This window comes from Notolepis coatsorum (assembly GCF_963971535.1).
Source record: "Notolepis coatsorum genome assembly, chromosome: 16".
NCBI lineage: Eukaryota > Metazoa > Chordata > Actinopteri > Aulopiformes > Paralepididae > Notolepis > Notolepis coatsorum.
In genome coordinates, this window is record NC_140180.1 from 86,366,973 (window position 1) to 86,393,477 (window position 26,505).

A 26,505-nucleotide genomic window follows, 5' to 3' on the forward strand; every position below is an offset into this window, starting at 1 on the left:
CCACTCCAGTTGGGACAGGGATTGCACAAACTAGGCTTCAGTCATTCAATAACTTACTGTGGTCACACTTCTTACCAAAAAAACTCAAACATATTCACACCTAAAACCGCTGTGTTCATTCTCTTTGGAACAGGGTCCCGTCACTCCGTGGGCATATTTTCATATTAGGCTACTTCTTTTTGAAGTAATAATAGGCTATTCCGTAAAAGATTTGCCTGAGAAATATCAACTTTGATTTCAAAAATAATAATAATTCACTTCCAGCTAAAGCATTCAGAATACACACATTCACATGACCGACTAGTAATCAAAGCCCTGTCACCATGTCATGTCAAAGCAGAGTAAACATTGTACACATGCACATACATACGTACGTACAAACAAACACACACACCTTTGTATGTAAGGGATAATGTATAGCTACGAGGTCATTGTCGCAAAATAATTGACCGACACGGAGTTTAAAATACCGAGGCGCAGCGCCGAGGTGTTTTAAACGTCAGTGAAAGTCAATTATTTTGCGACAATGATCGAGTATAGCTATACATTATCCCGCTTATTACATGGCTAACTTACTAACAATATACCTAATTCATTTTACATCGACAAGACGAGATCAAATGCAGACTCAGTTCTGTTCTGGCTCCGCTGTCATCGTCACACACACTCCGCTGTCAGTGCAGCCGGCAGGTGAGTCTGATTGGCTGCACTGATGCAGTGTGTCAGTGGCCTTGATTGCGAACAGCTGCGCACAGCGGTCATTATTGTTCGGCAGAGGTCAGTTATCGAGTAATATCGGACCTCTGACGAGCGCTATTGACCAATCACAAGCAAGCATTTCGGCGAATGTGAAAACGCCATGTAATAAAACCCAATATACAGTTTCACTGGAATGCTGTTGCTAGGCAACAGTTTGGACCCAATTGTTTCCCCCCAGTCATTTATTGCATCGGCAACCACGGCAACAGGAAATAAACGCGGGTCTTTTTAGAATGCTATCGTATAGAAAATGTATATCAACTAGAGCCGGTGCTTCAATTAACAACCTCTAAAAAACAAAGTCTTTTAACATCCAGAACATTCCATTTGGCACAGGATCCAACTCCCATGATCCAATTACTGTAGTATGTGACAAAAGCAACACGGCAGACAGCGTCCCAACACTCACCTCAAATTTGAACTTTGAAGCCATCCATCGCTAAAGCTTGACAGTTGCATGTTTGCTGAGCAGCAATAACAAAGTGACATTAGTAGCACGCAGAGATAGGCCTATCTGGGTGCTTAATCAGTGACACAGCTCCAGCGTATTACGCACATGCCGAGGACCAACACCCGACGGAGCTAGATTTATAGATGAAAGGGCAAAAAGGTGTTTTTGGTCCGTAGTTGACGGTGTTGTCTGAAAGAGGGGGAACATGTCATTTTAACTGGGAAAAAAACCTCAAAAAGCTCAATCTATCACTGCAACAGTGGAACATGACTGACATTCATATGTCAAAGGACCTGCAAAGTTTAACAGCACACACACAGCAGTACAGAAAACATACAGGATAATCTCTTAAGGCACAGATAGAAGGCACAGCTTGGAGGCTACAAATATACCATACTTGATAAGAGGGGCGCCACTCAATGTCAGCTCTGAAATGTTATTCCTATGCTCTAAGAGATGGTTAGTTAAATTATTAGTGATTTGTGCTTTAGGAAATGTTCATTATGGTCTCCTATCGTCTGAAACGAGAAAGGACACACCCATGTTCAGGTTCATAGGGAATTAATGGGGACAAAGGGCTGCTACAATATTCAAATCAAGTTTACATTCTGGTCATCGGGGCACATTTTCCTGGTTTGGAACTGATGATACTGTGATAACAATGTATAAAACACCATACTTGGACGTTAATGTGCTATAGATAACATTCAGCCACTAGATGTCACTCTAGAGCACCAGCATGTCAGACCAAAACAATGGTGTGCTTACAGGGTATGATAATTATCATAGTCTATTTTGAGTTCACCAAGTTCAGATGAAATTGTCAAACTAGGCATTGCAGATCAAATATGAATCGATATCCTGTATACAGTATATCCTATTTCTCGCGTAAAATGTTGTCAGAAACATATTTTAGGTTCAACTTTAGGTTGAAAAAGAGAAAGTTATCGAGCAAGCAGGCTGCCATTTTCTTTTTGAAAAAGGGAGCAGATTAACAGGCACCTCTCGACTAGCTGCACATTTATCCAATTAGGTACAAAAGCTTTAAAATTATAAATTCATAATCAAGACCGCCAATTCCTATATATAATTTTTTTTTTATATATCTATAACAGTTAAAATGTAGAATCTGTAATGCTGTCCAACGGGCAGTTGTCTATTCATTACCAATGAGGCAACTCCAGGTCTTACATGGTATGAAATCATTCTCTGTATGTTTCTTCGCAATAAATGTCAAGTTCACAAATCCTGATTGTGCCGGCTTAGGTCATAAGTATAACATATCCAAATTCTCATTGAGTGGCATTTACCCTTTTAAAAAGTGATATTCTTTAGCTCTTTAGTCAAATTGAATAATTCTTTTAGCAACAACTCTTTGAGTTCATAAACAGTCAACCTGTCCGACATAAGTCACCCTGAGAATAAACATAAACACACTAGACACCACAGTTAGATGTCAAAAGCTATCGGAGGCGTTGGTTCAAAAAGGCTTTTAAAATTAAATCGAAAAAAAATGTACACGTTAATATCGACGGCCCTCGGTGGAAGAACGACTTTTAAACCTGGTTTTCAAAATTAAAGAAATCGTGGTGATGCCGGATTGCCTAGGCAGCGACTATCGGTGGATGACTGTTGATGAACTCTTCCTAATGCCACATGCTAAAAGTGTTAACGTGATACCAAAACACAAAATATTGCTCTTTACATCGGACGTGTTTCTGGATAAGGAGAGATATAAATATGTATATGTAAAAAAAATACGTAAGATATATAGATAAATACAGTACTTCTCAACAGTAAGTGTCACAGTCTCCGTTGGGAGTGGCGAGGCTTTGGGCATAGCGGACGGCATCGGTGATGGTGAAGAACACCATTTCTCTCTCTCCCCCTTCTTCTTCCTTTACTTTAACTTCGGGGAAGTATCCTCCTCTTTCCAGAGAGTCCCTGACTGAGGTATTGCACTGGGCCAGTAACACCTTGACCCCTAGTTCCTTATAGTCCTTCCTCACTTCTTTCAGGGCGTTCACTCCGGCGGTGTCTAGGAACAACACGGCGCTGCAGTCCATCACCACGCTGTGGAAGCTGCCGGGACCTTTCTGCTCCGGCATCAAACCTTTAGTCACGGCCACCTCCGTCTCGCCCTCCTTACCCGCGACGCCCTGCTCCTCCTTCCTCGCGGCCCCCACTTCGTCCCGCATTGCCTTCTTCTTCTCCAGCTTCCTGCGCCGGGCTTTCTCCTTCACCGGGTCGAGCCCCAGACGGCGGTAGAGTGAGGCCTTGAACAGCCTCTGGTTGGCGTAGTATATAGGTGCCTCGTAGCGGAAGACGGCCACGCCGGGCTGCGTTCGGAGCCCCTGGTAAGACGCCACGTCCTCGTAGAGCTCTCTGGCGCCGGCGTGACCCAGTTCCAGGGCCTGGGCCCGCTGGGTTCGGCCAAGGACGCAGAAGGCCGACACGAGGACTCCGACTAAGAGGCCCAGCTCTGTGTTGACCAGTGCAGAGGTCGCCATGGTGACGAGCCAGATGGACGCGTCCACGCGGTTGACGCGCCACATGCGGGGCACGTCGGTGAACTTACGCAGAGCGCCGCGCAGGTTCACCACGATATCACCGCCAACACACACCTTAGAGCAAAAGATAAAAAACATCAATAACATACAATCACGTTTTTATCACCAGTTCATCCAAATGATTAAACTTTTGGCAAAGACTCAAAACTACCTTCAGTCGGAAATCCCCCTTGAAATGTTAGCATACTGATGAATGATGGCCACTGACCTACTTCCTTACCGACTATAATGGAGAAAGCAACAGGGTTCCTGCAGGTTTCAACAAGTAAAAATGTAAGAGATGAAGACCACTTTGAATAGGGGGGGGGGGGGGGGGGGGGGGGTGTGATAGGCTATTACCATACTGCTTACTTTGTAGCCCGAACATTTCCCCCCAAACACATTTAAATATGATACAGACAAGTTATTGCAACATAGAAGTAACTTTCTGATCCAATACATTTTTGGGACATATTTAAGACCTTTTTAAGGCCTAAAGTTCAGATTATTACGTTCGAGACTCTATAAAATACCTCACAGGAACCCTGAAGCACCAACTCGGACATGGCATTTGTTTCATCTGGGTTTATGCCTGTGTTTATCCTTGAAGCCTATTGTTCCTATCTATGCAAGACAAGATAAAGAACGAGGACAGGTTGCATATTAAACTCTCAGGCAGCCCACACAAGTCTGTGCACATGGTGTTTCTTCCCGCCTCCCTCTTTAACCCTCAAAATAGTGTGCAAAATAGTTTGGCATCTTTACTTATTCATACGCCATTTGAATGAGCCATTTCGTACGCCCCTTGTGCTTCGGGATGGGTTCCAATGTTGGGTACTTTTGGGGAATATTATGAGCCCACCCCTTTGCGGCTCGTCCACCTGAGCCTCTCGGAAAGCCGGCGAAACCCTTTCAAGACTTACTTCTGCAGCGAGTAGAACAGCGGCGCGATGACCAGCAGCACCAGCAGCAGCACCAGAGCCGAGACGAGGCCCGAGACCTGCGTCTGGCAGCCCGTCGACTCCTTCACCAGGGTCTTGGTGAGCGCCGCGCTCGTCGTGAAGCACCGGAAGAACGCCGGCAGGATGTTGCAGAAGCCTATGGCGTACATCTCCTGGTTGGGGTCCACCACGTAGCCGTGCTTCTTGGCGAACATCTCGGACAGCGAGACGGTGATGGCGAAGCCCACGATGGCGATGGAGAAGGCGTCGACCGCCACTCTGGGGATGAGGGACCAGGCGGGCATCTGGGGCGGGAGGAAGCCGGTGGGGATGGCCCCCGCCACGTCGGAGAGGTACGTGGTGTTGAAGTGGCCGAAGTGAGAGGCGAGGGTGGCGATGATCACCACGAAGAGTTCAAAGGGGATGGGAGCCTGAGTAAGAACGTAGGAGACGGTTACAAATGGACCTTTATTGTAAAAGGTGTCTTTTACAGCCGTTTCACTGCTTGAGTACATTTACATTTAGCTGATGCTTTTGTCCAAAGCGACTTACACGTTCTATACAACAGGTCAGCAGGAAGGGTACAACTCTTTCAGCTGAGTAACAATGTTCATCAAACAGTGTTGAAACGTGAGTGCTACAGCCTTGAGTGCATAGTAGTAGAGACATATTAGCATAGTAGGTAGTAATACAGGCAAGGAAGATTATTTTGTGGCAAAGTGCATGATATTAAAAGAGAGTAAGATTTTTTTCTTTTTTTCCATTTAAGATATTATCAAGTGTGTTTTTAGTTGACGGTGGACAATTTGTCTGGTTTCGGCTGTCCTGACTGTGGTGGGAAGTTCGTTCCACCAATGTGGAGCAAGGACAGAATAGCCAGCTTCTCTTTGTGGTGACCCCCCCCGAGCTCAGATAGGAGTGGGTCTGAGGCGGCTAGAAGATGTGGAGCGGAGGGGTCTTGAGGGTGTGTAGTTAGAGACAGACACCACTTCTTAAATGCTTAAAAGGGTAATTCCACCACATAGCAACATTAAACTCACTTACAAGATTGAGGCATAATTCATTCTCTATGTGGCTGGCCGGAATAATCTCTGCTCGTAAAATATCTGTGCTAGGCTTGGGCGGTATGACGGTATTACGGTATACCAGGGTATTTCGAGATCCCGCCGGTATGATTCTCAATACTGTGACGTCACGCTATTACACTGAGTTGATTGTAGTGCACTGCACAGCACGCGCAAGCAGAGGGTTACGTGGCTATCGTTCTGGGACTGGGAGCTAACGTTATAGTAGTACCTGGATGGTGCGGGGTAACTGGCTACCGTCCCGGGAGCTCACGTTGATACCTGGATGGTGCTAACTAACTAGCTACCGTCCCGGGAGCTCACGTTGATACCTGGATGGTGCTAACTAACTAGCTACCGTCCTGGGAGCTCACGTTGATACCTGGATGGTGCTAAGTAACTAGCTACCGTCCCGGGAGCTCACGTTGATACCTGGATGGTGCTAACTAACTAGCTACCGTCCCGGGAGCTCACGTTGATACCTACTAACTGGCTACCATTCTGTGATTTGTTTACTTCGAGGTTGAAGAAAGTGCACTTTCAGGTTGAAAGAACGGCCATAATCTCAACGTGTTTCAATATAAACGTTATGTATGGTGATAACGTGTATATTGTTAGCCCCCCCCCCCCCCCCCCCCCCCCGCTGATGAAAATGAAAGTCATACCGTCATATACCGTATACCGGGGTATTATGTCAGCAGAGTATGACGGTATGAAAAAAATGATACCGCCCAAGCCTAGAAGGTGCTAATTTGGCTATATATAATAATGACACGGAGAGCTACCCTCACACATTTTTCAAAGAACTACAACAATGGAGTTTCCCCGATACCTTGATCGTCTCTCAATCAGCGTCCCACTCTCTCTTGCCAGGTAATGAGGTAACCAGGAGTAACGGCTCAGCCCTCCCATCCTTGTGTGTGTTTAGTAGGAGTGGCAACCTTTGACTGGCATCGTCTGACGCCCACCCTTTTTCCCCCTCAGAGTTGGAGCACTGATTCAGAGTGAGCTGCAAATCTGTTTGAATAAGGTCACGGAGACGAGGGATTCTCGTCACCGACCCCAGATCAGTGCTCCTACTGTGGAAAGCTTTGTGATTATAGGCTCACATTCCATTCCGTTCACTCCCTTTACCTTCAGGTTGGCCTTGAAGCGATCGTTGAATTCCTTGGCAGGTAGCAGCACCAGCAGACACAGCAGGCTGGTGACCAGGTCACAGAGGTTGGTGTTCCCCAGGTTGGCGAGGAGGCTGAACCAGGTCTTGCCCAGGGTGAACCAGCCCTGGGGCCGTGGTATCTTCAGGCCCAGCAGGTACTTGAGCTGGGAGGTGAGGATGGTCAAAGAGGCCCCTGTGGCGAAGCCGCTGAGAAGGGAGTCCGAGAGGTAGACGGAGACGAACCCCACCTGGAGGAGGCCCATCAGAACCTGGGGAGAGGAAGACAGGAGGAGGAGGAGGAGGAGGAGGAGGAGGAGGAGGAGGAGGAGGAGGAGGAGAGGAAGACAGGAGGAGGAGGAGGAGGAGGAGAGGAAGACAGGAGGAGGAGAGGAAGACAGGAGGAGGAGGAGGAGGAGGAGGAGAGGAAGACAGGAGGAGGAGGAGGAGGAGGAGAGGAAGACAGGAGGATGAGAGAAATGGGAGGTAAAGAGAGGAATGGGGGGGGGGGGAGGACAGAGAGACACAGAAAGAAGAAAGTATGTTTAAGGCAGAAAGATAACGGAGAGAGAGTGCAGGAAAGAGCTTAAAGGGGCATTTCACAGATGTCTAACCTGAAACCCTTCATCCCGTGTGAGAGGAGGGCATGTGATCATCGGATCATAAAGTTTACCATCATGTTCTGTGCTCGGCTGCATTGCCCCCCTGCCATGTTACAATAAAGTCACAATAGACCTGCCATGTTACAATAAAGTCACAATAGACCTGCCATGTTACAATAAAGTCACAATAGACCTGCCATGTTACAATAAAGTCACAATAGACCTGCCATGTTACAATAAAGTCACAATAGACCTGCCATGTTACAATAAAGTCAAAATAGACCTGCCATGTTACAATAAAGTCACAATAGACCTGCCATGTTACAATAAAGTCACAATAGACCTGCCATGTTACAATAAAGTCACAATAGACCTGCCATGTTACAATAAAGTCACAATAGACCGCTCATGTTACAATAAAGTCACAATAGACCTGCCATGTTACAATAAAGTCACAATAGACCTCTCATGTTACAATAAAGTCACAATACCCCTGCCATGTTACAATAAAGTCACAATAGACCTCTCACGTTACAATAGACCTCTCATGTTACAATAAAGTCACAATAGACCCATCACGTTACAATAAGGTTACAGAAAATCTCTCATGTTACAATAGTTAAAATAGACCTCTCACATTACAATAAAGTTACAGTAGACCTCTCTGGCTTCTCCCGAGTCCAGAGTCTTTGCTGCAGTTATAGGAAAATTAATGGACAATTAATAGATCGCTCCTAAGTCCTAACTTCGTCTGTGGTTCATGCAGGCTACGGTCCTGTGAAACAAAGCCTTCTAATATACATTTTTCTCTCTGATAAGGCAGGGGATTAAAAAATGTAAGGGGATTTGGAAAAACTGCTAGCCAAAACGAGCTTAGCATTGCAGATCAGGTCACCCGACATCACCAGCGTCGGTGCATTCTCTGCAACATCCGGTAATTTAGGGTTAGCAATTCACCTTCAAAATATTTGAACGTTAACAAAACATAAAATCCTTTGGTGAAAGGGACAGAATTACTGGTAAACAGGGAAAATGCACTGTGGCTTGTCAGACATCATATTGCGATTATTTTTACAGATATTGCAGTCGTGATATGACATTCCATGTCGTAGGACCTGGAGTCGGTTGCACCACATCTTACTAAGCAAACGATCACTAGTTCTAATATAAATCTTTACCAAATTGAGATTTTGTCACTACTAAATTCGAATGGGTTGCACCACTCACACTAGTCATTACACAGAGCTTAGTAACTACTAAATATGTATACATACCACTGTCCTCGACTGAAGACGCTCTTAAAAGGAACACACCAACATTATGTTTTGGGTAAATTAGCTTACCGTCTTCTCCAGAGAGAGACAAGAAGATAGATACCAGTTGTATCTCTGTGCGTTCAGTAGAAAGCTATCTGGCTGCATGTTAGCCTAGCTTAGCACAATGAATGGAAGCAGACATGGCCAGTTAGCCTTCGGGAGAGGTGTTAGTTGGACAATGCCTAGGCTAACCGGCCATGTCCGCTTCCATTCATTGTGCTAAGCTAGGCTAACATGCAGCCAGATAGCTTTCTACTGAAAGCACAGAGAGGCAACTGGTATCTATCTTCTTGTCTCTCTCTGGAGAAGACAGTAAGCTAATTTCCCAAAATATTGCTGTGTTCTTTATGTCAAAATAATATTCAAGGATTTTTTCGACTAATCGATTAATTGATAACGTTTGTTTCCCCATGTGCAATAATGCCAAAGCACAAAAAGCATTGCATTTCAAGAAATTACTTTGAAAAGTATATATATATATAAAAATTCACTAACATATTCTTAGACTATTTAAGCCCAAACCGTCGACCGTGAGGGGTTTAACTAGTAACTAGTGAGACTAGTCTTACCTGGTAGACCCCAGCAGTGAAGGTGACTGTGGCTCCCACCACGATGGCATAGCAGCTCTTATCACACTCCATCAAAGCACCGTCCTTCCCCATGCCAACCAGCAGGGCGGCGGTATCGTTACCACCGCTACTATCCTCTGTGAGGTATCCTGCCACGGCCAGCTCCCTATCCACAACCTGGCCCACTAGCAGACACAGAACCCCAAATATACCCACTGAGATGTGCCTGGAGGTGCCCAAGAGGGCGTATATAATGGAGGCGAAGAAGGAGGTGTAAAGACCATATATGGGGTCCTGGCCAGCCAATAAGGAGTAGGCTATAGACTGGGGGACCAATAAGATTCCCACTATCAGTCCTGACATGAGGTCACCCAGGATCCAGTCTCTGAGCTGGTAGCGTGGCAGCCATTTTATAATGGGGACGAAGCCTAGGATTTTGTTTTTGGCCTTTTCTTTCGTACAGGAACAGTGTTTTTTCACTTGATGGGATACAGCGCTTTTCCAGTTTTCTTCTTCTTTCTCCGCTCTCTCCAGAATGAGAGGATGATGATGGTCACTCTCTACTCCTTCTTCTTCCTCCTCTGCTGCCGCTGCCGTACAGCAGTCCTCCCCTGAAGTCATGATCGAGCCCCGTTACCTGTTAACCCAGGAGAAAGAAACCTTAGATTAACCTCTGAACAGTCCTGCAAATTTGGCATGAAACGATTCGATTGCATACTGAACGTAAATTGGGATGCTATTCGGGAACCATTTGTAGCAGATGCACTCTGAGAATCACTCTGAGTGCTATTGTCATAGAGTTAGAGGTTTGAACACACTGACATTTTTATTTTGCAAACAGATGCCTGCAGATCTATCTACTCTATAGTTATTAGTTGAAAACACTGCTGGGGCCATAGCCTGAAGTCTTACCTAGAACATGTCCAAACATTTTTGTGTTTTACACATCTTTATGCAATGGTATGTTTAGGCGTTTTTCCAAAAAGGAGTGAGAAGAGTCAACGCTACAGTACCTAAGTCCCCTCTCCCCCTCCCCCACTAATCTCGTCATATACCACCCCCACCCCTTCTCACCCCCTTCTCACACAACAGATCAACACAGATCAGCGCAACAACAGATCAGCGCAACTTGTGCTCCGGAGAGAGAGGCACATGTTCATTCTCTTGCATATGGTACGCTTATACCACTTTTACTGCTTCTCGGCCTCAGAAAACCCAATCAAGTAAGATGTCAATTATTTTCAGAATTTCATTGGCTAAGGGCGGCTAAGTGGCGCAGTGGGCAAGTTTCAAGTTTCTTTAATAGTTGTCATACAGAAGTACAGAATACTTTTATACAAAATGCTTCTTACTGTTACGCTCCAGAGACTGTGCAAGACAAGATAAGTATGAAATAAAATAACATAGTATAGCATGTAAATTAGAAGTAAAAAAATGAGGTCACAGTGTTCAGTATAGACATATGTACAATGTTCGATGCAGAATAGACGTAACTGAGTTACCATATAATACAATACTGTGTAGTGTACTAATATACAATACTATATAGTGCAAGGCAGAAATAGGATGAGGTGCAATTTAGGTACAATTTACAGTAGGTGTACAAGTTGTAGTGCAAATCCTTTATCAATAAATATAAAGTGTGTTTGTGTGATCTAAAGTGTGGAGAGTGGGTGCTGCAGTGTGTTGTTTGTTTAAGTGAGTGTGTGCGTGTGGGTGTGTGTGCTGTGTGCATTTGATGGTTGTTGCATAGTGTTTATTGTTCGTTTAGCAGCCTGATGGCCTGGGGATAGAAGCTTCTTCTGAGTCTTTCTGTGCTCGCCTTAAGACTCCGGTATCGCTTGCCTGACCGCAGCAGTTCAAAGAGGCAGTTGTTCGGGTGGCTCGAGTCCTTAATAATTCTCTTAGCCTTCCCCTTGCACCGCTTGTTGTAAATGTTCTGGAGGGTGGGAAGCCCCCCTCCAATTGTGCGTTCGGCTGAACGTGTCACTCTTTGTAGTCTGCTACGGTCTTGTGCAGTGCTATTCCCAAACCAGGAGGTGATGTTGCCAGTCAGGATGCTCTCTATTGTACATGAGTAGAAGTTCCTAAGGATCTTCTGACTGACTTGGAACTTCCTTAGGCGCCTGAGGAAGTAGAGGCGTTGTCGTGCCTTCTTCACAACACTGTCAATGTGTGTGGTCCATGTCAAATCCTCGGATATGTGGGCTCCGAGGTACTTGAAACTGTTCACTCTCTCAACCGGTGCCCCGTCGATGCTGAGGGGGCTGTAGTCCTCCTTGACCCCCGACCTCCTGAAGTCCACAATCATCTCTTTTGTTTTGCTGACGTTCAGGGAGAGGCAGTTCTCCTGACACCACTGTGACAGGTTCTCTACCTCTTCCAGGTAGGCCCTTTCGTCGTTGGCAGAGATCAGGCCCACCACTACTGTGTCATCAGCAAATTTGATGATGGTGTTGTTGTTCCGCTGTGCTACGCAGTCATGTGTGTACAGGGAGTAGAGGAGGGGGCTCAGAACACAGCCCTGGGGGGCCCCTATGTTGAGCGTGATGGATGAGGAGGTGCAGTTGCCTGCTCTTACCACCTGGGGTCTGCCCGTCAGGAAGTCCAAGACCCACTGGCAGAGGTCATAGTTCAAGCCCAGGTCCCTGATCTTGGCTATGAGTAAGGCGCTTGCCACTAACGCAGGAGATGCTGGGTTCGAGCCCAGCTCTCGACGTTGTGGACAGCGACTCCTACAGGTCGGTTGGTGCGCCTGTACAGCAGAATCAGGAAGCCACAGGGGCAGCGTGAGCCTCCCACGCGTTACTCCTCGCCGCTGAGTAGGGTTGGGCATCGTTTGGATTTGAACGATTCCGGTTCCGATTCTGATTATCCATTTCGATTCCTGTTCTAAACTATTCTCGATTCCGATTCTTTGAGGTGCAGGTCAAAACAGGTCACAGCTTATTTCGCAGGAGATTTTTTTTTCTTTTTTTCCTAATTTTTTTTTCATACTATTCACATCGTCAGTTGACTTGATACAGTTTAATTTGGTTGCTGTACTGTAACTAGGGTATTAATTAACAAAATAAATGTTTTTTTTTTTTTGTTAAGAATCGAAATGCAAATATGTTACTTCTGGTTCCAGAACCGGAAGTTAGGAACCGGTTCCTATTAGAACCGGTTCTCGGTGCCCAATCCTACCGCTGAGAGATCACGCTGTACAGGTGAAAAGATGCGACAGCTGCCTCCTCGTGTACCGGAGGGGACACGTGATGCAAGGCTTGGTCCAGATTGCAGCCGGTGGGAGGCATGGTCTAACAACGTTCGAGACAGGGGAGGGTAGAATTGGATAATACGAAAAAAATTGGGATGGGAGAAAAATAGAAAATGGGGAGAAAAAGTAGATTAAAAAAAATATATTTCATTGGCTACACAGACGTTCAATCGTTTTCAGCGTCAGTGTTGATTTATCCGGGCATTGAGAGACGAAACCGGAGGTGGTCACTTAATCGAAAACTAACGCTCGTTGGCTGTTTGGTCTTATTATAACCCAAGATTGGAAGCACGTAATAGGTCTAGCGGTGTGTCAATCAAAGGCTTACAACCGATGTGTTGGTGGAGAGACAATAACACAGCGTGACTCCAACATATGGCTGTAAATGTGTTGCAACGTGCGACACATCAAGAGGTTAATAGACAGATTTTTGGAACCCTAGCCCTATTTCCTATTTACCAATGATGATGTTGATCGGTACAAATCCTTCCTCAGCACTATCCATGCTATCCCAGTTAACAGAGTCAAGCTCCTGTCTGGACAAGCTGACTGAAGACAACTGAAATCTACTTTGTGTGCACTTCGGGAGTACATTTCAGTTGGCTTCAGTCAGCTTGTTTACAAGCAATTAACATCCTTGTTTACATTTTGCTTTGCTTGCTGATTGGCTTTAACACATTGGTTGCCAACAACGAGATTTCTCGTTATTGGCCGCCATGCGTTGGTTGCCAATAACGAGATTTCTCGTTATTTAATTCGTTATTTCTTTTATTAGCGATATCCATACATTTTTCATCCGTCCAGCCTGACGTTATCATTGGGAATGGCTCTGAGCTCGAAAAGGGCAAATACTGCCCCCTATCGTCTCCCGGATGGTAATGCACATCATTGGATTGGATTGAGTGAAAAAGTGCATCAGAGAAAAACTTCGGTCCAGGGTTTCCCCATCTCTGGCAAGCAGTGTCTGTTACCAGATTCACTGGCGAGGCTCGGAGCAGCTTTCGATTATGCGTTTCGGACTATAACGTTGGATCAATAAACACGATCAATATTGGGAATATCGATAATTTAAGATATCGTTTAATCGCTCGCAAATGTGCTCGTCCTCCCATTGATTAACGTGCTGGCATCCAAGCGATAAATCGTCATATCCGGCTGGCAAACAATGTGTTAAAGTTCATTACTGTCCGTCACCATATATTTATAGGAACAACTTGCACATTACTAATTATTTACTAGCTAAGATATTGCATAAGTCGGTGTGGTGCAACTGAAATGAGTAAACAACTAGTTTGAAACTAGCTAGAAACAACTAAGGGTTTAGTAAAGCCTAAATGCTTGAATTTAGTAATGCCAGGGTTCCCACAGACATTGCAAAATGAAATTCAAGGACTTTTAAGTACTTTTCCAATCACTATTTTTCATGGATGTCACTCGAAGGATACAATTCACTTTTAAATGCAGTTCTTTAAGCATCTTCTTGGCCTGCTTGCCAGCTAGAGCATCACATGCGAAGAAATGAGGAAAAGCAGTTGGAGCGCGCGAGACAGCGACTAGTCAGATTTGATTAAAACAGAACAAAAAAAACGATTTCTTGATTCAGAACAATTTGATCATGGATGGACAAAACATTCAATGCAAATGGTTGATTTGAATTGCAAGGACGTTTTAAGCACCTTGTTAAAAGATGGGCTGTTTTCAAGGAATTCCGGGCCTTGACTTTTTCTTGTAAAAAAAATCAAGCACTTCAAGGACCTTGTGCGAACCCTGAATGTGTGCACTTTGGAGTAAGACCGCAGCTTGACCCCATTTGACATTAGTTTGTGGTTAACTAGCGGAAGCTAGTATATACAGGAACAGTCATATCTGCTGCCTCACCTCACCTCACCTGCATTGATAAGCCTAGCTGTGTTATCATTGACTTAAAAGCCTTTGCCGTAGATTTATTAAGTAGATCTGTATTAGAGGTCGACCGATAGTTAATTTTTAAAAGCTGAACCCAGTCCCCTTACCAAACAACTATAGAATAGAATAGAAGTACTTTATTAATCCAGAGGAAAATTCAGCACCACAGATTGCTCACAATAAACATCCAGGTAGTCAAAAATAAGAATAAACAGTCAAAGGTATACATTCTAAAATATGTATATACATTCTAGAATATACAGTCCAAAAATACACAGTCAAATGTCAAATGTACAGGAAGATGTGGTCAAATAAAAAGGTCATTATATGTATATAAATGTCTGTCTGTGTGTGTGTGTGTGTGTGTGTGTGTGTGTGTGTGTGTGTGTGTGTGTGTGTGTGTGTGTGTGTGTGTGTGTGTGTGTGTGTGTGTGTGTGTGTGTGTGTGTGTTTTTGTGTGTGTGTTGGGGGAGGGGGGGTACAAACCCAGTCTAGGGTAAGGGGTGTAAGGGTAGGGAATAAGATACAAACCTGGTTTAGGGTAAGTGTGGGTGCAGGAGGAAATGGTTAAAATGAGAGCTCCAGGTATTGACAATGCCGATGATACACTACATACCCTATCACATGGCCCCCTATGGCCACCACAACCCAACGTGTAGAACGATAGGCAGCGAGAGGCAGCACATCACCTCTGCTTCCTGTACTACCTGTCATGGATTCCATTTCCTCCCTCTAGTTGGATTTGGGACCACATTACTAACTACTGTATCTTTGCTCCATGATAGAAACAGCTCTGTTGTCACCTTCACACACTTAAACGCCTCTGTTAGACTAGTTACTGGTAGCTGGAGAAAGCCTTTCCCATACAATGCCACACTACTGATACACAGAACTCCTAGACATTTCCTAATGTATTCATTAATTAATTAATTAACCAATCTCTCAAGCCTTTCTACCTTTGATATTGGCACTTCATATATTGACAATGACATCAACCTAGGGAATAAACCAAACTTTCTCTCTACCACCTTCCCTCTGGTCAATTAAATAGGTCTCAATTTACTAGGCTTCATCTTCATTCAGGGTTTCCCATTAATTACCTAAAGTGACTGTGGCGGCCGCAGTCTAATTAGTCCCACCACAGTTGTATAATGAACAATTTTTTTTTTTTTTTTTTTTTTTTACTTTTTTTTTTAATATAAAGTTTGCCAATAGGGATATATCAGTAGTATTGGCAGTGGTAGTAGTCGTAATAGTAATCCACTATATTTTTTTATTTTCTAAAAAAATAAACCAGTTCAACACAGGTACAGTAACCACTTTTGCTTCATTTCTTTGATGGCTCAAATGTATGCTCTAGTCCCGTGGTTCCCAAACCTCTCCTCGAGACACCCCAGCCGTTCCATGTATTTGTTAAATTCCACCACCAGCACACCTTGATTCAACGAATAAAGGGCTAGTTAAGTTGAATCAGGTGTGCTGGTGGTGGAATTTAACAAATACATTGAACGGCTGGGGTGCTTCGAGGAGAGGATTGGGAAGCACTAGTCTAGTCGATTTTGTGTTTTGAGCACAAAGTTCATCATAGATCTAGCCTCTTTATTTTGCTCTCAAAGTGCACCAGATTGATGCATTTAACTTTAAAATGACCCCCCTAGAGGGTCTGAGGTTCACCCCCCATAGTCTCTGAAAATCCTGTGGGAAACACTAGGCCAAGTGAGATTATCATTTAACTTCTCTAGTAACAGTGTCCTGGTCACTAATGGCATGTCATCCATGTAAGCCCTAATTGGTGGGAGGCACAGCCCGCTTTCAACAAGTTTACAATCACCCGAACCAAACGCATTTGCCAGGTCTAAAAATACCACATGTAAACATATTTTCTCCATCTTGGCTGATTGGATCTGGTGCCATATTATGCTTGTGTGTTCTATACATCCATCAAACCCTGGGATTCCTGCTTTCTACACTGTGGTGTCTATTAAACAATTCCTTTTTAGGTAGTTTGCTATCCTCTGTAATAAAATCTTACATTCTACTTTCAGTGAGGACTCTTTCTCCTTAGGAATTAGGATTCCTCCTGCTCAACACCAAGCTCTTGGTATAACCTGTTTATCCCATGATACTACTCTCAATAACCTCCACAAGAAGTTTTTTTAATTTTTTTTTAGGGGGACTCCATTCGGCCCTGAAGAAGCCTTTGCACGCCTTTACAGCTTCCACTTCCTTTCACCTGAACATTCCTTTAACAAACATATGTGTCCCTATAGAATGCCGTCCTGACTCGTTCCTTCTTCTTTCTCTTCCTCCTAAGTTGTTCTGCCCTCCTGAGTACTGTGAGCCACAAGGACAGATCTGGAGCTTCTTTCCCTCTACCGCTCCACCCCTGCCCTCCATTGATGCATTCATCTTATTCTCTATGGCTCTAGTTCTCATCCAACTAATCCATAGTCTTGTCCGTTGCGACTTACATGGTCCATACAAAAAATGCATAGAGAATATACATTGCAATAGAAAAGTTGAATGAATAAAAAATTAATAACAAAATAAAATATGGGGTATTTCTTAAAGAAATACAATTATACTTATATAAAGAATAAGTAAACAGCTTAGTTATTTTTTTTTACCACTAGGCATAAGAAACAAAAACAAAGAGGAGCCAACACAGTTTTGGTTGTAAGTTACTCATGGAGAAGTTGTACTATGACATTATGTTGGCGGTCGTCTCAAGCTGGTAAAAAGTGACCATGTAAACTCTGGCTCTGCAGATGTTAATGTCCGCCTGATATCAAGACACACGTTCTCGAAACGTGTTATTTGGTGGATTATATCGTTGGAATATGTTCTCAAGGGCCGATGTGCTGTTCTGTGGATTCAGGATTACTTCCGTGTGGTCCAGTGTTAACGTTGCATTGTTAAATCACAATACAAACAGTATTGTTCGTGGTGGATAGTCCCGGGATAAGGACGATCCTAAAGTGTGCGCTTTTATTTCATGAATGGATAGTTACATGGCGAAGAGAGAATGCCAAATTGGTAAGTAAAAGTAGCCGGTGAATAGTTTCCTAATCTTTTCCTCCCCGTTTACCTGCCTTATATATATTTTAGAGAGACTTTTGTGGACGAGAAATAAAATGAAAGCGGCTCAGATACGACTTGAATGCCACTTGTCAGCCTTACTGTATAATCAGCTGTTCCAACGTTTACCCCGGGACAGATGTAGTCTATAACTTTACATGGAAGAACGTAATAAGTCTGTCACCCATTTATGGCTGCATATCTGTACGGCAGTTACCAAAGTCTGTGTCTTTGACACTACTGTTAACAGTTGTTTAGATTATTATCAGGAGTCCATCACACAGATATTTTCAGCAAAAGTCAAAGTGGCCCTGGCCTCAAATGATCTGATATGGCCATAGTTGTGCAAGGTTCTAGCAACCATGCTTGCTACTATAGCAAAACAGAGACAGCACGCTTTCAGCTGAGAAGCAGTTATATTCAGTCTAATGCATTAACAATGCATGCTATAACCAACAACCTTATCATGATCATAATTTACGAATATGATTGATTGATTGATTCTTTTATCTTCGTGTCATGCACACTAAGTGCCCAACCCTCATAAGTAGGGTTGGGCATCGTTTGGATTTGAACGATTCCGGTTCCGATTCCGATTCTCCATATCGATTCCTGTTCTAAACGATTCTCGATTCCGATTCTTTGAGGTGCAGGTCAAAACAGGTCACAGCTTATTTCGAAGGAGATTTTTTTTTTATTATTTATTTCAAAAAGAAAATCATACTATTCACATTTTCAGTTGACTTGATACAGTTTAATTTGGTTGCTGTACTGTAACTAAGGTATTAATGTAAAAAAAAAAAAAAAAAAAAAGTAAAAAAAATAAAAAAGTAAAAAAAAAAAAAATCGAAATTTAGAATCGAAATTCAAATATGTTACTTCCGGTTCCAGAACCGGAAGTTAGGAACCGGTTCCTATTAGAACCGGTTTTCGGTGCCCAACCCTACTCATAAGACACCAAACATACTGTTGCAGATAGTCCATTGTTACATTATCGAAATACAGATTACATGAATACAGATGACATAAATACAGATTACAGCTCGGTCTTACACAAAGTATTCAGCCTTCACTCCCAAGCTTGGCAAATAAAATCTGCAAAACAATTCAAATTAATTATTCTAAAGTTTCACCTAGCTCATGCAAAGTCTGTCCCTCCTCTGGGGTAGTACATCTGCCAGTCTCTAGGGCTAGTGCTAATGTCCCTGACCCAATCTGTGCACATAGGGATTATTGTCTTTTGTTTAAATTACACGTAATTTATGAGACAGTAAGTTCGTAATTATTGTTTATACCATATATCGAAAGATTTCTCTTTGTACGTGAGAAACAGTTTACTCAATCTCCTGAATATCACAGAATAATTGGTTCAGGAAAATCGCTCCTATAAAATAAGGATTTCAACTCATTGGCCCAAGGATAATAATAATAATAATAATAATAATAATAATAATAATAATAATAATAATAATAATAATAATAATAATAATAATAATAATAATAATAATAATAATAATAGATTCAATTTGTACCGCACTTTATATTTGCGAGAATCTCAGAGTGCTACAGGAGATATAGACAAAAAGTTAAATGAATAAAACAATTAAAATGAATAAAAACAATTAAAATGAATAAAACAACCAATGCAATGGATGAACATAAAAGTAAAATAAAATAAATAGAAGTAACAAATAAAAGTAAAAGAAAAATGCAGGCAAAAGCCTTGTTAAAAATAAATGTTTTTAGGCCCCTTTTAAAAAGGGGCCTAAAGGGGGCAAAATGTCCCATTTAAATATATTTTTATTAAGTAAGTTTATGGACTCCCAAAAAGGGTTGAATAGCTCTGTGATGCACAGTGTTGCACTGCTATTGCACTATAATAATGAATAAATAATAATCATTTGGAAACCCCAAACCCATAGTCAGACACGGGACACACACATGAATCATAGAGTTGTGTATAAGTATGGAATCCTAGATTACCACATTGTTTAACTGTGTTCAGTACAGAACCCAGTGTACTCTACCTGCTGACTGAGCTGGAACACTGACAGCTTCTTTACAGGTCATGTGCTCATCCAGCGTCAAGCTAAGATATTTACTTAGATAGATACTTTTATTTGTACTTCTATTCATTTTTATTATTCTTTTATTTTATTTTTTATGTTCTTCCATTTCATTGGTTGTTTTATTCATTTAAATTGTTTTATTCATTTAACTTTTTATCTTTATCTCCTGTAGCACTTTGAGATTTTCACAAATATAAAGTGCGGTACAAATAGAATTTATTATTATTATTATTATTATTATTATTATTATTATTATTATTATTATTATTATTATTATTATTATTATTATTATTATTATTATTATTATTATTATTATTTTTATACTGATCAGTATATGACAACATTATTGAACCAAAATACAAAAAAACTAAATGTAAAAACAACTGAACTTCTCTCTACCGATTTTCTTCTAAAATGCATTATTTGTGTTTTGTCTTGATTTACCACTAGTCTCCATTTTCAGCACCATTCAGCAACAATGTTCAACATACTCTGCAGATCTTATATAGATCAATAAAGTTAACTTTCATTTAAATACAATGGTACACGATGACATTACCTTGACTTTGGGTGTGGATCAAAACGGTGAGCTATGTCCCTGTGTGACTGGTGGAGGCTGTGCAGCCATCGGCCACTATCAGAGCGGAGTTATAGATAGCTTGTAAAAGGGGGAGGGAACTCTGCCAATTTCTTCTTCTTCATATGTTATTCCTATGGGTCAAAGACAGTCCAATGATCTTAGTGAACATGAAACATCCAAACACTAGAGTGCTAAAACTAAATATAATTTGGGTAGAAAAAATAAAACAAACATTTTTGGTCCTCACCCCTAGTTTAAAAGGAACACACTAACATTATGCGAGGGTGGCATTCCTGGCGCCGTGCATGGCAGTGTGAGTGGCACGCGGGCTGTTTGTGTTTTCCTTCGGTCATGACACGCTTTATCAGGGTGTGTGTCTTGGATGGGGATGTGGTGGGGATTGATGTGTGGGGTGTTTGGGGGGACTGGCTGTTCCGGGGGGGGGGGGGGGGGGGTTCACATGCAACACTGTACTTATTATACTTATTTTATGCCTATTCTTATGTCTGCACGTTCTACGTTGCACTACTTTTATACCTATTCTTATGTCTGCATTTTATGAATTGTTTTATTCTGTCAACTGTATGCAAATTGTATGCCCATGTTCATTTTATGCTATTTGCTGTGGGGCACTTTGGGCTGTGGTCCATGTGTGAAAGGTGCTATATAGATAGTTATTATTATTATATTGTAAAAAATGTATACATTGAAATGTCTAATTCTCTACGACATTGAAAATGAGGGTGACCTCAATTGTCCTTTGAGAATAAATAAAGGTTTGAAATTGAATTGAATTGAATTATGGGAAATGTGCTTACGTCTTCTCCAGAGTCAGACAAGAAGATAGATACCAGTTTCCTCTCTGTACGTTCAGTACTAGAAAGCTATCCGGATGCAAGCTAGTCTAGCTTAGAACAATTTAATGGAAGCCAATACGGCCAAAAACACCTCTCCTGGAGTTTTAGGCTAGGCTAGTGGTCCGTATATTATGCTTCCATTCATTTGTGCTAAGCTAGGCTATCTTGCAGCCGGATAGCTTTCTACTGAACGCACAGAGAGGAGATTAGTATCTTCTTGTCCGACTCTGGAGAAGACCAAGTGCATTTCCCATAATGTTGGTGTGTTCCTTTAAGAAGCTCTGCTCTAATAGTAGAAAGTAGTAGAAAAAGTAGCAATATGTTTTCATGGAGCTCTGGCCCTGCAGGATGAAAAACTAGACTACATTTCTCACTTGGCTCCTCCAAGCTGAAATAGGCTGAGTAGCTGCTTTTCATAATGTAACAGTAGGGCTGGGCGATATGGCCAAAAATGTTATCACGATAAAAAATGTCATATCACTCGATATCGATCATTATTTCGATATACATAAAATTATTATTTCTGTCAAGTTTAAAGGCTATTTTTGCTGCTGAATGAACACTGAAGAAACCAGACGGTTAATTGTGGTTCAGAATATTCTCTATTGTCAGAACTTTATTGACAAACTAGGCCTACTTGCCAAACCACAAATCTGAGGTAGACCATGAACATGAACTGTATAACAATACAACTTTTATAAGTAGCATTAACACTATGATCGCCGCGGACGAGTTTTCACGTCATTCATAGCCATGCTCATTCTGCCGAAGACGCCGTAACTCGTCTTTGATGTCAATATTTAAAAAATCTGTCATCGAAATCATATTTCCTTTCCGGAGCCCTGAGACACACTGCTGATCTCCTCTCAACTCTCTAGCGGTTCAAGAGCGCCATCTGGTGGCCGATCGGCAGATCGCCAACCGGAAATTAACCTTTGAACCGGTAGTGCTCATCCATATGTGGTCCGGCCACTCGCTATCGTTAGAGAGACTCCGTATTGACACAGTGTCACATCGATCGGTGCAAATAACTCGAAAAAACAACATGATTTGGACGTATATACTATTATACAACCTGGAAATGGATCATTTCTCCATCCCATAATAGACAAAATTCTGTTCCACGCTCATCTGCCAGCGGCGCGGGGAAGCCACGGTAAGATTCAGCGTTATTTTCTAACGTCTTCTATACTAACTGATCTGATGAACATATGACCCACTCTGGATGAATCATCTAACGCTGCCCACGGAATTATAAACGATCCCCCGCCCATCCGGTCATCATCAGATGATGCGTAGAAACGTCTAGAACCACGTCCAGTTGAAATTTTTTATCTCGCACAGATTCCTACCAAACTGTATTTGATCATCAATATAATGCATTTAGGGCTATAAATCACGTTCTGAAGAAAGCTGCAGAAAACGATAAAAACATACTTATACTTTAGACCATATTTTAGTATGAATATGTGAATGAAAAAGTTTAACGTTGCTACACCCTGAACAATACATATAGGACATTGAATGGGCCATAATAATGGCAATTTAGCAATAGAATTTAAAAAGTTATAGCCCTGCAAAGAAGGGGAACTTCTCCATAGACAAATAGAGCTGGCGAGGGATGGTAAATTATGAATTTAACCCATGGCGATTAAAGTGTTAATAATGAAAAATTCATTAAATCTCAAGTCTGATTAGCACACATAGCGTACTGTGTACAGACGGTTTCAAACTGTATTTTAAATTAGAAAGCAAACAAAATAAATGGACAAGAGAAAAATAAATCTCAATTTGGTCAGTATTGTCATTTGGACAAGCAAAGCCATTACTTTAAGTTGCGGGCAAGAAAGACAAGTCTGTCCACTGTCTCTGGTGTTAAAGCTGCCCTGTTGCAGGTCACAATAATAATAATAAAATAAATATATCATGATAATTATCGTTATGCTTTGTATACCGTACTTTTCGGACTATAAGCCGCGGCCAGTGTTAATTTTGTTGACTAAATTGATGACGAAAGATGTTCGTCAACGAAGGTTTTTTTCATGACGACACCGAGACGTGACGTCACGTTATTGAAGACCATGTCACGCTAACGAGACTAAATTGTTTATTAAATATCGTTGACCACAACTGAGGACACGAAAATGTAATTTACAAAAACCAGGACGAAATTTATCTTTATGTATGTTGATATTGTTGACTAAAACAAGACGAGACAAAATAATTATAACTTTTCTTAATGCCATCGTCCCGACTAGAGCAGTGTGACCGGGAGCTCTGTGTTATTAGCATTAGCTGAAGAGCTATCTGAAAAGCTAGTTTTAGCTGAACGTTACCTTGGCTAAAGTTGGGACTATTCATAATCCAGCTGCAGACCTGCAAGCAAAGTACAGCAAGTTGGCAAAGGAGTATTCCAGGGTAAATCACTTATTCACCAGTAACGTTACAATGTTTGTATTTCCATCTAGCTCGCGTTAGCTAGTGGCTAAGCTAGCTCACGCTAACGTGGTCACTGATTGACCTCTCGCACACAATTAATGACATAATGCAGACAGCCATACCGGTGACAATGTTTAGCTTTTAGTGCCAAATGATAAGAGAATGTTGAATATTTATTTTGCATTAAAAATCACAACAGAGCCTCTGCTACTAGCAAACCTAAACGGAGCAGCCTGGATAGGAAGTGCGCAACAACGTATAATGTCTGTGCGGAACCAATGTACCAACAACCATTCCGTGGGTGAACTCATTGAGCTTAGTTGTCAATTAATGATACTAATACTAATCTATACAATCACCTGTTGTTGAATAAATACCATTACTTTCTAGTTATTACTAAAAACAGTATATATAAAACAGTAGCTGTAAAAAAGAAAAGAGAAAAAAGTTTTATAATTTATATAATATAATTTTTTTGTTTGTTTAATGTATGCACTGGTATCGGTCTATCGGATCAGTATAACCAGACATAGACCACCTCTAACTCTAACCCCTAACCAGACCTAGACCACCTCTAACGTTAACCCCTAAGTTAGGGTTGTGACTTAGAGGTGGTCTAGGTCCGGATAGGGGTTAAGAGTTGGTCTAGCCCTTTACATCCATCTATCTAAATAATAATAATAAATTATAATGAATGCTTAACTATAGAGCCATATGGAATCCGCGATCACGGAATCGCGGACGGAATCGCGGAATTGAGCAATAAAAATGGAATCAACTATAAAAAGAAATTATTTTTCTTTTTTTTTTACTTTCTTTCTTTTATGTTGTGGGACTTGTACAGCACTTTGTTCAACTTTGTCAGTGCTGTAAAGTTTAAACCTTTTTAAATCTTAGACAAACAAAACACTTTGCTTTCATGAAATATTGTAAGCCGTCATTTGAGGCTTTATAAAAGCAGCACAATGAACACAAATCTGTCAGTGCCGAGTCCGACCTCATCTTAAATAACAAACAGCATTGCTTGTTGTAATTAACAAAGAGAGGCAGAGTTGATTTTGCAAAAATATATATATATATTATTATTATAATTTTTTTTTTTAAATAATCGAATTTTATTTTCATATTCGAAGCTTCGAAGTATTTAAGACAGCCCTATTAAATGGACTGTTATATCTTATTAAATTGTGGACATTTATTCATTCCCACTTATTAGACACTATTTCTGATGGTAAAATGAGCGTACAAAGCAAAATACAGAATTCTGAAATATTAAAACGGAAAAAACTGAATTTGGAAAAAGATTTAATGGAATTTGGAAAAAAATAAAACGGATTTCATATGGCTCTACTTAACTACCCCTAAGTTACCCTAACCAGACCTAGACCGCCTCTAACTCTAACCACTAACCAGACCTCTTCCATGTGGCACTTTAACACTGACCTCAGAATGTGATTTTAATATAATGTTTTTATGCAAGCAGATTGCAATCAGTGTGTACTACTACTAGTACTAGGGATGCACGATAATTATCGGGCCGATATCAGCAATTATGACGTCATCCCGATAAACCCGATAACGTTATTAATAGCTCCGATAATATAATATATTTTTTGGTAAAAAAAAAAAGGTGTGGGTGAATTGGAATGAAGTGCGTTTGTTTTGACTGTAGGCTCCTCCCATTTTGTCAGTACTGTGCTACGACTGACAGCGTGTGGTTTAGGAACAGGGCGTTGTACACAAATCCAGCGCTCCCTTTCTTGGCTGTGACAAGTTAACGTTAACAACAAAGATGGCCGCGTCGGTACTCGGAGTTTCAGAGGAAAAAGATCGCTTGCTATTTGTAATAAATGCAATGCAGAAGTTCCACAAGGAGGGAAAAGGGCAACAACTTGCAATACATCCAGCCCGACGGGTCATCTGCGGCATCACCACCGCCACGACGGTGTGTTCAAGTCAAGTCAAGTCAAGAGTTTTAATTGTCACGGCATACAGGTATACAATGAAATGCGGCTGGTCTTGCCCGCGACGATGTGCAATACAGTGGTACAACATATAATAGAATCCAATAAAAATACAGTGGTACAACATATAATATTATTGTGTTAACTTAGAAGCCCACGACGACGCGAGGAGCTAAGGCTAAGCAAAGCTAGCCCCTTTCGTGGCTGTGATGCAACCCTTGGTTGAATACGCAGTCACTTATTGCTCCGTAGTAGCCAGGTTAATTTGCACCACCAAGGACTGCTTAAAAGCTAGCGGCTTGAGCCATTGGGTCATTTCTGTCAAACTTCTTTAATTTAGCAAACGACTCGTCAATAGGTACAAGCGTGCTCACGCCGTCGTCGCGGGCCCCCAACACCGTGGCGGTGGTGATGCCGCAGGTGACCCATTGTTGTGGTGGTGATGTGAGGTGGTGATGTGTCTACTCAAAGCCTCTTTTTCAAGGCTCCGCTTTGAAAAAAGAAGAACAAAAAGCTTTGAGCGTCTTAGGTTGGATGCACCACAAGCTGTTGACGGATTGTGAATTTTCATTTGGAAAAATAAATATGGTCACTTTATCAGTCAAAACTGTTGTCTTGGCTTTTGTTTCTGTTGTCTGGTTAGGTCACATTTAAGTTGGTGTTAAGTTATTGTCCTGGGAAGTCTTTTTATGTATTATTATTGTATTGTGATATGTTTTGTTTCATGTTGAAAAAAAAGAAAATGTATCAAAAAAAATATATACATTAAAAAATGTTTTATAATACAATAAATATCGGTTATCGGCTTGAGGAGCATAAAGTTATCGGTGTCAATAAAGCAATATCGTGCATCCCTAACTAGTACTACTGTGTGTTCTGTTTACTTAGTTTACAGTATCCTGTTATAGAATAAACCGCTGCCAGACACAGCAGAGAGAGAGAGGACAGAC

General features: G+C 41.8%; 1 protein-coding gene across 1 annotated transcript in view; it reads right to left on the reverse strand.

Annotated features, from left to right (window-relative positions):
- Positions 1-514: 514 nt before the first annotated feature.
- slc26a2 (solute carrier family 26 member 2) overlaps positions 515-26,505 on the reverse strand; it is a 52,485-nt gene continuing 26,494 nt past the window's right edge. Inside the window, 5 exon segments of the mRNA XM_084331595.1 lie at positions 515-3,818; positions 3,821-3,834; positions 4,683-5,131; positions 6,899-7,189; positions 9,405-10,041. Coding sequence (XP_084187721.1) covers positions 3,001-3,818; positions 3,821-3,834; positions 4,683-5,131; positions 6,899-7,189; positions 9,405-10,025 — 2,193 coding nt within the window. The 5' untranslated portion in view covers positions 10,026-10,041 and the 3' untranslated portion in view covers positions 515-3,000.